At 42.9% G+C, this 15,170-nt stretch overlaps 1 protein-coding gene across 1 annotated transcript; it reads right to left on the bottom strand.

Moving 5' to 3' along the window:
- Positions 1–1,201: 1,201 nt before the first annotated feature.
- elp6 (elongator acetyltransferase complex subunit 6) lies at positions 1,202–3,068 on the bottom strand. Its single transcript, XM_080501602.1, has 7 exons — positions 2,862–3,068; positions 2,704–2,782; positions 2,545–2,615; positions 2,318–2,442; positions 1,874–2,081; positions 1,641–1,802; positions 1,202–1,335 (listed from the first exon to the last, which is right to left on the bottom strand). Exons 1-7 carry the CDS (start codon positions 2,913–2,915, stop codon positions 1,210–1,212), a joined length of 825 nt encoding a protein of 274 aa, XP_080357728.1. The 5' UTR covers positions 2,916–3,068; the 3' UTR covers positions 1,202–1,209.
- Between the last annotated feature and the right edge of the window lie 12,102 nt (positions 3,069–15,170).

Raw genomic sequence — 15,170 nt, 5'->3', positions numbered from 1 at the left:
ATATGATGGAGACATGCAGGAGAAGCGTCTCAACACAGCGCCGGTTGTCAAATCCCTCAAGAGACCTCTCCACTCCGACCTCTCACCCTGCAACCGGCCGGCGGAGAGACAGCGACACCCAGCGGCCAGAGGGTGCAATCACACCGGCGCACTGTGTCAGTATGTCAACAAGTGGCACTTTGTACTTTTACTCTTTCACTGTTTCCTCATCAATACTTTTTCACTAATACTGTGACTTTATTGATACTATTTTTGATACGTTTTTAGTTTCATTTACACTTTTATTGGTACTTTATAGCTTTTAAATGTAGCTGATATTTTTTTTCAATTAATGGTACTTTATCGACATCTTTTATCATTTACTGGTATTTTCGTTATTGATGGTAGTTTATCAACACTTTTTTTTAACATTGTAGCAATTCATCCACTACCAGTGGCACTTTATTTACAAATTTTAACTTTTTCTGACACTTAAATACTTTCTTCACTTTTATTGATACCTTTTTGTTAACAATGGTACTGTATTGATACTTTTTTTATTTAAGGGTACTTAATTGATTGAATTTGACCTTTATTGATACTTTGCTACTCTTACTGCCACTTTGTCACTTAGTTTTACTGGTCATTTTAGTTGATTTTTTAGTTAATTCCAAGTGGAAAATGTCACATTCATAAATGCAGATTAGCATAGGTAAACCTAAATTTTGTCAAGTTCTATTTTGAATTTAATTTTTTTTTTTAAACTAAACAACATAACCACATAAAAAGCAATAAAGTAAAGATGTTTAAAGAACTATTCCAAATGAATAATGAGACCCTCTGCTTCCCTGGTCCCTTTTGTATTTTTTAATTATACTATTCTCATTAACAAAATGTCATTCTCATTTGTATTTGTTGTAGTTACGAACTTTATAAGTATCTGTCATAAAGCTTAAGATTATATTAATGTATTATTTGTGAGCACTGTCAGAGTTGTTTGATAGAGTTGTGTAAAGTTTAGATGTTCCCACTTTGTTCAATAAAGTTCTTGAGAAAAAAAAAAAACCTTTTAGCATTAAGTCACATTTCTATTAAGTTGAATGGCTGTGGGAACATATTGCTTATAAAACTGGAAGGAACAAGGACAATGCACATGATTACTGAGCTTTAATATCAGAACTGTTAAACACGTAGATATGTATGAGACGTTTCCACCTCGTCACGGGGGGGCTAGAGAACGGCACTGGAAGTCCCGCGAGCGAAGAAAGAAGCTCCTTTGTCGTGGACTTTGTACTGAAAGAGTTTCCTCTGCGTGTGCTGCCCGTCGCCCCGCCTCCTCCTCCAACACACCTCCACCTGCAGGACAGAAATTCACCTGCTTTACAATCCGTTTTGCTTGAGCACATTTAGTTGTGTGTCTTATACTTACTATTGTACCATTCTTATCAACTCTATATAATTAATCGAGCTCATACTGAATCAAAAGTTTATATTTTGACGTACAGTTTCTGATCTGGGCCTCATATTTTTTATTAAATGAAAGAAAGCAGATTCAGTTGTTATATTAAAAGTCATTACATGAAATACAAACGTGAATCTTTGAATTGTGCGTTTTGGAGGTTTGCAGTATTGAACACCCTGCAGCGCGAGCGCCCACTCACCTGTCCGTGTATGTCTCTGCAGTAACCCGTTGGCAGACCCTCGACATGAAGCGTGAGGCTACACTGGTGCGTCAAACCTCTCAGGAGCCACTCGGCGCCTTCGTCATCGCCTTCCTCTTCCTCCTCTCCCCCGCTGCAGCGAACCAGCATCACCACGTTGCCCTGCAAAGCCGGCAGTCATCAGCGGTCGGTGCGCGGCGCTACGCAAGGCGACGAGGACGGAGGCATCTGACCTGCAGCCGAGAGCAGATCGCGGCTCTGCAGTAATGGCTGAAGTCCAGCGCGGCTCCGGCGCCGACCCCCAGACTCAACAACACGCTGAGGTCGTCCACCAGCAGCACGGGGGGCCCCCACTCCCCCGCCCCCTCCGCCGTACTGTCAGGGCTCTGCACACTGGACAGGATGAGGTCGTAGAGGCTCCGCAGGCCCACAGCAGGATCCCTGAGGGAAAACACACATGGGGGACGAGGATGAGACTGTTAAAACCAAAATACGTTTTTATTACCAAGAATCAAAAGCTATACTTGTCACAAGCACAATTATACACTGTATAATGTGCATTGAAATGTTTTTACGTGCCCGTTTTAAACTATTTAAAAAAAACTACCTAAACACACACACACACACACACATGTATATATAAAGTAAACAAAGCAAAGTAAATGGTGCGACTGTACCTGAGGAAGTCCATGGCTTGACTTTCTGCGTTTCCCTCTTGAGGAATGAAAAAAGACAGCGACTCCTTCAGTCCTTCAAAGAATACCAGCTGGCCTTTCTCCTTGGCCTGAGTCAAGCTCACACCCTGCAAACACACAAATCACAGCATGCTAGAAATAACTAATAGCCCATATTTCTATTCTCGCCGGTTATATTTAACATGAAAACACTGAATGTGAGCACTCACCAGTCTCTGGCTGACTGCACTGTAGTGACTGAAGGACTGCACCAGACCCAGGAAACACACTTTACATCGAGCTGCAGCAGGATGAAACAACACAACGACCAGCTGACACACACAAACCCAACATGCTTCACTTCACTGTGGTCCAGTTTCAGGACTGACCTCGGAGGTAGAAAGAGAGGAAGTGATGGATGAGGAAAGAAGCGTCACTCTGCCTGTCTGACAGCAGGATAAACTCTCCCTGTGGGTCAAAACAAGTGTTGAACGTCCACTACATACATAGAGAGCATAAACCTGGATGAGACGTGGGAAACACTCACCTGTGTGATGCTGTCAGGAGAGGAGTTCAATATGCTGTTCAGCTCTGTAAACATGGCGAAGTATTGCTAAAAAAACACGGGTTGGGCCCGTTATGAGTAAATAATTCAACGCTGTGAAGCAGGCTCCTTTAACCGAAGCCACTTTTGACAACTTCAATAAAATATAAAGCTAAAAACAATGTTGTTTTTTTCAGACCATTCCCTCTGCGAGCGGCTAACCAGCATCCAGCGAGCTACACATTGATTTGAACAAAACACGACGTCTCACTCTGAGGTTTATTTTCTTCCGGAGCTGAAACTGCTATTCAACACGATTGATCTGTGACGTTGTAAACAGAGTGACTGCAGTGACATCTTTTTGTAGACGATCTTTGTAAACGCATGGCAGCTTCTTCTGATGTTCCCTCTGTTTTGTTTTGTTTTTGCCTGCAGCGCCACACGTGGTGGGGTGCGGAATTAAATTAACAGACGGTCGCATTACACAGTGTAGAATAGAATAGAATAGAATAGAATAGAATAGAATAGAATAGTCGCATTACACAGTGTAGAATAGAATAGAATAGAATAGAAAATAATTTGTTAATCTCAGAGGGAACATTGTCTAATACACGCATGGAAGAATGGTTTGATGGTACATCTGACCTGTAGTTTAAATGAATAACATATTGCTATTTATTAAAACCAGGGCTGGCAAAAGTGCTCAGCGTTTCACACACGCATTAAATAATTAATTTGGTACAAATTAAAGTACCAAGTTAAGTTATTAGCTGGAGAAGCTCTGGCTCTGAAGTACATTCAAAAACAAAATGAGGTATTAAAAATATGTTTTGTTTTGTTTTTTCTATTTTCATTAATAAAAAGAATGCCTATTTAAGGCATCTTGAGACTTGTTTTTGGTGGGGATAGTGGTAGTGATAAGGGTGAGCTACACATACACGTATGCACATAGGCACACAGATTATATCTCTTGCTATTGTAACTGTACTATATGTGTGTGCAGACATCAGTTAATTCACTCGTAATGACACATATCATGATTCGTCTTCAAATTTCAACTCAGAGACAAGGTTATTAAGAACCGTTTTTGTTATTAATTTAAACAATCTGGATACACACTATATAAAATAGTTTGAATTACATTTAATTTCTGTATTTGGGATGGATTGGGGTTTTTTTAAACAAAAAAAGAAAGTGTTAACATTCCCCATTATCACTGTTACTGGATCACTCTTTGATTTGTCAACATCTGCAGCTTCAGAGCTGATAACTGTAACTACTTTGACCCTTTGACTGTAACTGAATCATGGAGGTTAAGACGAGGAACGAACCAGTGTGAAAAATGTAAGGAGAACAAAAAGGTCAAGTAATTAACAAATCCTTAAAAGAAAAATCGAGAATAGTAAAATACATATTTTCCATTACCTGCCACTGTAATTGTTTTCTGTAAAGAATATGCATTTAACAGCAAAAACAAAGACTCATTGAAGAAATTACACTATATGGAAAAATAGAAGGTTCAATCAAAATGCTGGAATTCTTAAACGTTTTCTAAGATATGTCATAAAACTACATATATTGGTTGTAATTGGTTGCCATTCATAAATGTCCCCCCTTTCATGAATTCATGACCTGCACAGTGGTACAATGATATATCCCAGTTAAGGCTTTTCTCTGTCAAGTTTGCATGTCGTCCCTGTGTGCGCTGCTTTTTCTTCCAGTATTCAGTTTCTTGTTCAACCAAAACTGCACATGTTTGATGTGAATTGATGATCTTCATCTGGTGACCTGTCCAGACTTTAACCTGAATGTCTATCGGCTCCAGCCCTTTGTGACCCCAGGTTATTTAAAGTGGTACGGATGACGGACGGTCGGTATTCATAACCTGAAATGTTGACAATATAATCAGCTAAACCATGTTGAAATCCAGCCACACGAGGTAAGTGTGTGTGTTCAAAATCAAAACCTGTAGAGCATTATCAAATGGAGTGTGGCACACATAAGTCATCCATCTTACACTCATGGTTGATACTGAACAACTGAGTAAAACGCACAGGAGTAAAATGGGAGATAGAGAATCTGGGACTGATTTTACTGTCCAGCAGGTGGCAGTGTGCATCTCTTGCTCGTTTAGGGAGCTCTGCTTATTTGATAAAAACTCTAAAACACAGCAGCTGTAAAATTGCCAGATGAAACATAATGTTGCTTGCATCAGGGAGATGTTAAAACCTGAATCCAGTCATAAGATCAGTATTTAGTTTTAATTGCTATTGTAGGTTGTGCCATTTAGAATATAGAATTAAAAGCTGCACCAGTTTGTCTCAATGAAACAAGAAGTTACTGATCTTTGTAGAAAACATTAAGTGGACAACTCTAAATCTGATAATTATAGAAGTGATGGGAAACTTTGATCGTCACCCCTTTTAACCGTGGGCCAAAATATAATATTTGCTAATTTGATGTAAAGAGCCGACTTATTGGCTGTAAGTTGAGCTTAATTACTCCTGATGTCCATGTTTCCCCATTTCTACCACATAATGCATTTCGTTATATCATTTGGAGAAACACTGCACTTGAATTTGGTTTCAAATGTGGTTTATGACAGATGGAGGATTGGCAGCCACAGAACAAGATAACTGGCTTCATGAGATCATTCTTAAGGAACAAAAGAAGAGTGAATTAAAAGTCTGAAACTAATGTTTCAAGCATGAAAAGTAAAGAATCTTTGGTTACAGAACACTTTTTAAAAATGTTTTTATTAAATCGATGCTGTTTGTTATATTTGATATTTGACATTTGTTAAATTAATGAACTTTTTGACTTCTCTTAAACTGACATAAACCTTCTTGTCTTTTGTGTCGGCGCTCCGTCTGGGTCTTTTGTAACAAAAAGTCACATCGGTGCGTCTCTACTTGTCGACAAGTGTTTTATTTCAAGTTTTCCAGTAAGAAGCAGCAGCAGAGAGATGAAGTGTATCTCACAGTCATACATCCTCAAAAGTGAAAGTTTTGTGCAGAATTTCCTGCAAGCGAAAGGTTTAAAACAAAACAATAAAAAATTTAACAATAAATAAAATGTCATGAATACAAAAGAAGTTGAATCAAAGTTCAACCTCGTCACTGAATCTATTTTCTGTTTATTTTTCTGACGTACATCAATGCTTCACCAATTTAAAAAAAAAAAAAAAAAGTAATTTGTCTTGGTTTTAATATTGTTTCTTGATTGAAATATTTCTTTTCTGTATCTTTTTCTATAACATCCCACCATCTATATCGTTTTTTCTTGTAAACTTATTGACAAATCGGAGTGTCAAGTGATCTCTGGATTACTCATTTGGAGTGTCGCTTTTTTGTTTTTATTCATTCTGTTTGTTTCTCTTGTTTGCTTGTTGTTTTTTTTATTTTGCACACGTTTGTAAATGAATAAATAGAAATAAATAAAGTTACATGGAACCTATTGGAAACGTATTTGTTGTTAGGAGATTTTCAATCGAAGAAATAAGTACGTTTGAAAAATCTATGAAAATATGCAGTCTAGTCGCACATAGGAAGCTCCAGAGCAGCATTCAACTTAAACACGTGGATCATAAAGATGATCAGTCACATGTAAGACTTATTATTGTAGTTCTGCATGTGAAGAAACAGATTTTTGTCACTTTTTGAGTCTTTTTTTGACACAGAATCTGAAGGAATGACAATAATTGAAATTCAATTTCCTTCTATTTCAGGAGCATTTAGTTCTTATCAGCGACTCACAGTCATTCACCTTCTGGAAGTTTGTGTCAGACGCCAGGAAAACACAGTATTTCCCCTTTATGGAAGTGTAATCTGACATTTACTTCGTATTAGTCCACGATACTAAAATGCTCCGATTGAGCGACATGAGCCCGCAAGAGCGGCGAAATCAACTAGTAATGAAAGCTTCCCTCGATGCGTCACACATCCAGAGCCACGACCAGCAGTTCATCAGAGCGCGCAGTGTTTGAACGACCAGGGCGTGGAGGCGGCAGGGCTGCACACTGAGCAGGGAGGCGACGGCGGGTACAGGTCGTCCTTCCAGCGCAGGACCCGGCCCGTGGCCCCGCCACGGCCCGTGGCCCCGCCGGCGGCGCTCGGCCCGTTCGGGGCCTTGGGTCCGGCTTTGGGGACCCTGTAGAGGTAAACGTCGTAGTGGGCCACGGATCCTCCGGGAGGCCTCGGCTTGGCCCGCTTGTCGAGGTGCAGCTCCAGGTCAATGGTCACCTTGCAGAGCGGGAGCAGACGGGTTATTAAGAAGCAGCAGTAAAGCAGAAGAATCAGGGTTTGCCTCTCTTGGATCAGTGTTTTGTTCTCTGCGTTGTTTTCTTGGCCCACTAGACAGTCGTTGAATTGTTTTGAATTCCTGGTCGAGATCCTCACTCCCGCTGTCTTTCTTGCTCCTCCTGTTGGTCGCACCAGCTGCACTGCTCCACGCTGCCCTCACAGGCCGTCACTGGTATTACTCCGTTTGCTACACGTCCCTGAAATACTGTATACTGCGCACAATATTGCTCTGCCCACGACACTGAGGAGACGACTTCCCCCGCTGGAGCAGCTGAAGTGACATGATGGCTCCAAATATATACAGTAAACACCTGTTCATCTTCAGCATTCATTATGTTACTTTTAGTACATGTTCATGAGTTTATGCATGAGCAGCGAATAGGGTAAGAGAGAGAGTGTGTGTGTGTGTGTGTGTGTGGGGGGGGGGGGGGGGGGGGGGGGGGTGAGCAACAGCAGCGACTTTTCTTGAAAAATTGCAGTGAAAGTCTCATTTCTACACGTTTTATAGGTCGTCTTGCCGGTTGACTGGTCTTCTTACACTTCATGTTTGACCAGAAGTTACAGTGATTAACGTGGATTACACCACAATCATCATCATCATCATCATCATCATCATGATGTTCCTACGGTCCGGTGACCGGTCGGGTCACGTCGAGCCGCTCTGAACAGGCTGCCATCCCGCTGCCCTGCTGCCAAAGCAGCCATGTCACTCACTCACTCCCCGGCCGGTGGGGCTGCAGGCGGGGCGGACGGGGGAACGGGGGAAGGAACGACGCCGCCGTCGACAGTAAAGCTTCGCCAGATTTCCATTAGAAAAGAAGCCAGAGGGTCCTGTTCTGATCAGCAGCATTCCTCAGAGCCTCATTAGTAAACTAGACGGTGCCAGAGCGATTCATTTAGACTTTAGGGGGGGTTTGGAGTAAGAAATGCCCCCCCCCCCCCATGCACTTTCCTCCTAGCTCCTTTTGGTTTTCGATCCCAGCTTTGTAAAGCCCAGTGTGTGCTCATGCAAGCACGCTTGCAAAATTCACATGACGAGCTGGTGCAGTTTTCTGGTGTCATTACAGCTCCTTCCTGCATGCCAGTCGAACTTTGTACATTTTGTGCTCATTACTGATTTTTCACATGTATATGTGGAGCATGCATGCATGCATGTATTACCGTGTGTGTGTGTGTGTGTGTGTGTTTGAGCGTGCTGCATGCCTCCTTCATGCACGACAATCCAATCACAGCAGCCACTTCAGGATCCCAACACCATCATTCCACCACATCGGCAACCAATCAGGAGCGGCTGATGAATCCCAACTCCCTCTGGTTGCATCTGAACACCACACACGCACGCACGCACACACACGCACGCACGCACGCACGCACGCACGCACACACACACACACACAACACACACACACACACACACACACACACACACACACACACACACACACACACACACGAGCACCAAATCTTCACACGTCGTCTCCATGTTCTCTGTTTCCTTCTCCTGCTCCCCCTCACTTGTTACCCTCCTCACATACGACACACCCCTGTGAGCATTTATCCACTTTCATAGTCCAGCCGAAGAGAAAGGGTGTGTCGCATTTCACATAAAATTGTAAAGTAAAATAAAGTAATTCAGGTCAATTCCCACCCACAGTAGCCTACCAGAGTATTCCAGCATTATATAAATGCCCTCGCTCTTTTGGATCGTCTTTTCACACCACTATGTTCGCATTTACAGATACTGTGCAGTTTCAAACTTCACAATTGAATTATTAATTATGGCAATGGGGACACATTCCATCTCAAGCCTCTTTTACGCACGCTTCAAGTGCCATGATGGCCTCATATGAGAGGGTCAAGAGATGCTCAGGGGGAAATCGAGAAACTATTTGCTTGGGACTTTTTCCTTCATGGCGTTCACTAAAAATGTAAGAATACTAACGAGTCCATCAGGACTGAATTAAAGCAATAAACCAAAAGTATGGAATAAGAAAGAAACACTGTCCAGAATATAGATTCCACATGGTTTCCTCACCACGGGCAGATCAGATCACTCGTGATACAAACACTCATGAAATTCATAGGAACCGTTAAATTTTACGAGAGGACTTTGTAATCTACACAAATACCGAGACGTTCAATTAAAAACAACGCGCGTGTATGTGTGTGTGTGTGTGTGTGTGTGTGTGATTAGAGAAACGTAAGCGACATGTGGACAGCTGTGCAGAGAGAGGATTAGGGTGGCTGGAGATCTCCGGGTACAAAGTTGAAGCTAAAGTAGAGTTGAGAGCCGTTTTAATGCTCTGACGGTCGACAGTTTATTGCTAGATGACAGTAAAGCTGCATAAGAGTCACTTAATCGTGTGTGTGTGTGGTTGTGTGTGTGTGTGTGCGTGCGTGCGTGCGTGCGTGTATACATACACATGTACAATTGTATAATTTGGGATGAAAGTTGCTGCTAGGTCTGATGTGGTTGCAATTGAGATGTGTCTGTGTGTATATGTATTAATGAGGTGTGCATGCACGTGTGTGTGTGTGCAGAGGTGACAATAAATCTGCTGCTGAGGATTAAATTACTCACATTTGTGTCTTCGTGAGTGTGCTAATTTGTGTGAATTCATGTGTGCGTGTGATTTCGAGTGTGTGTGTGTGTGTGTGTGTGTGTGTGTGTGTGTGTGTGTGTGTGTGTGTGTGTGTGTGGTGTGTGTGTGTGTGTGTGTGTGTGTGTGTAAGCAGGAGGTCATCGAGTTTGGATCTCGTCTGCCTCAAACTGTTGCCTCAGAATCAGTTTCCATGGCGACAACGCACTCTGTCTGAAGATGCACAAAATCGTTGCCAGCAGCAGATAAGTGAGAGTGAAATGGAGCACGAGAGAGAGAGAGAGAGAGAGAGAGAGAGAGAGCGCGTCTTCAAAAGGTCATCAGACATGAAAAACAACCAAATGTGAGCACAGGGTTAATATGTTAATATGTCCTTTTACTGCATGTTTCTGGGCTCATTTGGTGGGATGTTACTGTTTGACTTTCAATTATCGAATATGTGTGTGTGTGTGTGTGTGTGTGGGGGGGGGGGGGGGGGGGGGGGGGGGGGGGGGGGGGTTGGTGCTGGTTGATAGTCTCAAAGCTAATTATGTGGATTTATGAAAACACAGACATCATCATGTATCCTCTGCACCGCAAAAATGTTTACATTTCTAAATCTAAAGGTTACTTCATACTATTTTTTTATCGGTCAAGATGACGTTGGACCGTTTGTGGCCACTGAAGTGAAAACTTCACGAGAAAACTCCTGTTTCCATACGTTCGATATAAACCTGGACTGGATTTAAGTTTTAAAAATTCAACAACAGGCGTGTTTTCTGCTGCACAAATACAGTGAAGTCTCAAAAGTGACTCGTCTCTTTCCAATATGATTTACCAGCTCCGTACAAGAAACATTGCCCCCCCCCCCCCCCCCTCACTTCTCCCTGTTGGTAACGTAATGCCCACTTGTTGCTATGGAGTTTGCTGCTGCTTCTGGCTTCACTTGTTTCAAATCAGAGGAGCCTCTATTGGTGTCACTGTGTGTGTGTGTGTGTGTGTGTGTGTGTGTGTGTGTGTGTGTGTGTGTGTGTGTGTGTGTGTGTGTGTGTGTGTGTGTGTGTGTGTGTGTGTGTGTGTGTGTGTGTGTGTGAGCATGTGCAGTCATGTGCCAGCTCCCAGTGTGTGTGTGTGTGTGTGTGTGTGTGTGTGTGTGTGAGCATGTGTGTTAGGAATCAAGAGAGCGATGATCACTGTTGCTGCTGTTGTTTGTATTCTTGCCTACTGCTGTTTCCCTTTCTGTATTTACAACAAAAAAAAAGTCTTTTCTTTCACCTTGTGAGGGCTGAAATGCCCTCTTACCCCCTCCTCGTCTATTTATTTAAAGAAAGCGAGGGGCACGTAGACCTTCCCCCACGCTCCACCCTGGGAAGGATCCACCACAATGCCGCTGTTTAACCCGTCTGAGAGGGGGGGGGGACGTTTCAAAAGGGTGTCGCTCTGAGGGCCTCATCTGAGCCCTCCGTCCCGGGCTGTTTATCAGCTGTGGGTGTTGTGTATTGTTGTCGTACTTCTATCCGTGTGGGAAACTATTTGATTTTTTTTTTTTTGTAGTTGTGGCGTCTAGACGTTTCTGAAAGTTCAGAGTAAAATTTATCATCTGGTCTGATTTGAGATCCAGGATCCAAATGAAGAAAACTTGAATTAAAGTTGGGTTTGCCAGTTTGAGTCAGTCCAGGAGAATATTACACTTAAAGAGGAAATTATTTGCTTTATGCCAGATTGAATCCAATTGATTTAAAACAAATTCAAGCTTTTTATCTTCTTTTTTTTACAGATTCGATCATGTTTTTGTGCATTAATATACAATATAATTGATCTCTACTGAGAAAAAGTTTCAAAACATGCCGTTAAGGCGTCTGAACAGACGACTCTGTACAGATTCTTATAATAATATTTTCTTTTTAACCGTGGGACGGCACTGAAAATGAGCCAGCAGTCAGTTTCGGGTTGTGGTTGCTTCTGGTGGGTACCAGTTGCTCAATTTGAGTCGCAAACTTGAAATTTCTACCTTTCCAGAAAAAAATATCACAAACCTTTTAAAACTTGAATTGCGACTAAATCTGGCACACTATTTTCTCGAAACGTCACTGGAAGTCCTTGTTTCTTACATTGTCGGAGTCGGAGAATTTTCAGAAAGTCTCACCTTGTGTTTTCAAAACATTGTGTTTTGAGTTGCTTCGAGTCCCTTTTTTATGTAAACGGTGCCCAAAACGTGTTTTCACTTGAGAACTCGGACTTGTGACCAATATTCGTCATGAAAACTGTAGAAATTATGAAGACTTCGCCACTTTAACGAACGTGAGCATTCCTCCGACACCTTGACGACTTCCCTCAGACTTTACCATCATTAAATTGCAGAGAACTAAATTAACTAAGACTCACAAAAGTGTCAAGATCGTTGCATGCATGGAAGGCCAAGAGCCTTTGCGTGTGGTTTTCAGGAGCTTTGGGAAGCTGACAGATGCTCTGTGCGTACATGAATGTAAGCGTTAATGTGTGTGTGGCTCTATTGTGCCCGTCGAACATCCTGAATGGAACAAAAAGCTCACGAGAGTAGAGCTTAAACATGTGTGGGAGGTGTGTGGAGGCTGGTCTGAGCCGGAAAGCAGGAAGAAAAGCACATTTAATTGTTTACTCCGCCTCCACAAAGCAATTCTAAAGCATAAACTGTTTGTAATTCAACTTTTTGTGGTTGGATTTTTTTTTGCGGACACATTTTTCTATAGCTTTCCCTTCATATGCTGCTTGTGTGTCTGTAGGTGTCAGTTGTTTGCACGTGCTTGTGTGTCCAGCTGGAAACGGGGAAAGCGTCTCTGGAGGCTGTAAACATGCAGCCACGATGTCAAGACAGTTTCTATAACAGTCCAACTGTCATATTTAGAGATGGCCACTTTGTCACCTTTCACATGAGTTACATCCTTTAGCGGGAGGAAGATGCTCTACAATCAGGATGTTGGTGGAAGAAGATGCTCTATAATCTAGATCGTAATGGTAATTGGACTTCAATTATATGGCACCTTTTCGCTGAGAGCAGCCTCAAAGCGCTTTACATGATTCATCACATTCACACACCAGGATGGATGGACGTTAACACTTCTTGAAAGATTTCTGAATGAAAAAGCAAGAGAAACTGTAAACATGCAGACGAAGACCAGGCAGCATAGCTTAATGAAGTGTGAGTGTTAATATTACAAACAATGAATCATGTTATGTTGGTCAAGTTGCTATGAGTGCATCAATGTTTTCATAAAAGTTGGTCTCAATATTGAGGAGTGGGAATCACAGCCCCGATTGAGGCCCCGTTACCACGACAACGGATACGAGTGTATCCGCAAAACTTTCTTCACTTTTGGGGGTCCGTTTACACCAGTGTGCGGATCTACTGTGTCCCTGGAGTTTGTAACCAGGCTTCCAAGGTGGAAAGATTGTTTCCTGGCCGCTAGTCCCTCCTGCAGACCGCCAGACACTACGGAGCCTGTTACTGCGCATGCGCATCTCTTACCGTCCCCTGCTCACCCAGTTGTAAACAAACATGGCGACCCAGTACGAGTCGGATGACTCGCGGTCCATATTCTAGTTTAATAGTTGAGACTCACCCCTGATAGCATCCGATGTGTCATGAGTCCATGCGGATGTCAGGTTCTCTCCATTTTCTTCCCGTCTAAAGCGTGTTGTTCTCTGCTCACAGGTCTGTGGTTTCATTACAAGATCAAGCAACAGCGCCCTCCTCTGGCCCGGCATACAAACTACAGCATTGTCTCTGCTGCTGGAGTGTAAACACACTCCTTTCTTCTTTTTTTTTTTAAAGGATTATGTGTTGTCACGTGAAACGTTGTCATTTAAATGAGGCCTAAGATGGAGGTTATAAAGTAATGTGTGTAAAGTGTAAACTGAATATAAAATAGAGCACCTGCTGGGAGCTTTGAGTGATTTCTTGATTGAGGCGTCTCCTTTGAGAGGCTGTTATGATGTAGTTTGGTACTTCACTCCATGATGAGCAGTTAATCCATCGCCACGGCAACCAAGCCAACTGCTGTCTTTCCATCAAGGTTGAGTAAGAAAACTCCGGAAATACCAAACCACCTGAAATCATCTTTACTTTGTCGTTAAGTTTCATCCGTGCTGATCTCCGTGCTGATCTGAACTCCAACTGTGTGGGGCTGCACGAAAAAGAGTTTGATAGTCAAAACGTGTGTGTGGCGTTGTTGGAATACTGGAGGTGTTTGTGTAAGGAAAGAAGAAAGAAGCACGCACACGACAAGGTTCGAAGAAGCTGCGGTCAAAGCCATGCAGAGAGCGTTCGGAAGGGAACAAGAGCAGGGAGGCGACACAGAGGAAAACACAGGATCCACCCAGGTCATGTTAAAAAGGTTTATTTCAACAACTGTCTGAATCTCGTTTGTTTATTCTCTGTTCGAAGTCCCAAAAAAGTACAAAAAAAAACAAAAAAACAAGTACATCAAAGGATTAGAAATCACATCAATGAAATCCAAGACACATTGTGTTGCTTCTTTTTAAATCAATCCAAGCAAAAAAATTGTTGTTGTTTTTTGTTGTTTTTTTTTTCTCCAATATTTATACATACTCACTGGATTAGTCAGACAAACATCAAAACCTCTCAGTAGCTTTATCTTCACTTTTTTCTTTTTTACAATGACGTTTTACATACGTTTTTTAAACTTCTGTATGATTTCTTTCTTTTTACAAAATACACCAATGCAGGCAGGGGGAGGGCACGTGTGTGTGTGTGCGTGTGTGTGTGTGTGTGTGTGTGGGTGTGTGTGTGTGTGTGTGTGTGTGTGTGTGTGTGTGTGTGTGTGTGTGTGTGTGTGTGTGTGTGTGTGTGTGTGTGTGTGTGTGTGTGTGTGTGTGTGTACACATAAGCATGGCTATGTCTTCATCTTTTCACAGTAAGTGTGTGCGTGTGTGTGTGAGTGTGTGTGCGTGTGTGTGTGTGTGTGTGTACAGGTAAGAAAGATAAAGGGGATAGAAGAGTGACAGCATCAAAGGGGGGGGCGGGGCTGCAAAACAGGGGGCGTGACTGGATGTGAGGGTGGGGTGTCGCGAGGCGGTGGCAGGGCGGGGCGGATGGGAGGCGGGGTTACTTTTCAGCGGGGGGGGGGGGGCAGTGACGGCGGCGGTGACGTGTTGGTCGTGTTTTTTTTGTTTTTTTTTCCCTTTCTTTTCATTTTTTTTTTCTCGCAGCGACCGGAGGCCGCTCGGTGGCAGTGTTGCCGTGTCGGGAGACGGTTGCAGACTGTGTTGACTGGCTGGTACGGTTGGCAGGCTGGCTGGTTGGCTGTTGGTTGGTTGACCGGTTTTCGCTGGCTCCCGTCTTGCCGGTTGTCGGTGTGGCGTTGTGTCAGGTTGCTGGGGGGGTTTGGTTGGGTGGGGGGGGGGGCGGCGGGGTCGTTTGGATTGGTTTCACA

The sequence above is a fragment of the Blennius ocellaris genome (genome assembly GCF_963422515.1).
Source record: "Blennius ocellaris genome assembly, chromosome: 8".
Classification (NCBI taxonomy): Eukaryota; Metazoa; Chordata; class Actinopteri; order Blenniiformes; family Blenniidae; genus Blennius; species Blennius ocellaris.
The sequence above is the reverse complement of the archived record's forward strand: the minus strand, read 5'-3'. Positions and strand labels throughout refer to the sequence as shown.

What these genes read in the sequence shown, in the direction of transcription:
- elp6 (XM_080501602.1), bottom strand. Translation starts at nt 2,915, where the DNA reads ATGTTTACAGAGCTGAACAGCATATTGAACTCCTCTCCTGACAGCATC. An exon ending in GTGCAGTCAGCCAGAGACTG is followed by an intron (nt 2,443 to 2,544) that starts GTGAGTGCTCAC and finishes GTGTGTTTGCAG; the next exon opens with GGTGTGAGCTTGACTCAGGC. An exon ending in CGATCTGCTCTCGGCTGCAG is followed by an intron (nt 1,803 to 1,873) that starts GTCAGATGCCTC and finishes CCGGCTTTGCAG; the next exon opens with GGCAACGTGGTGATGCTGGT.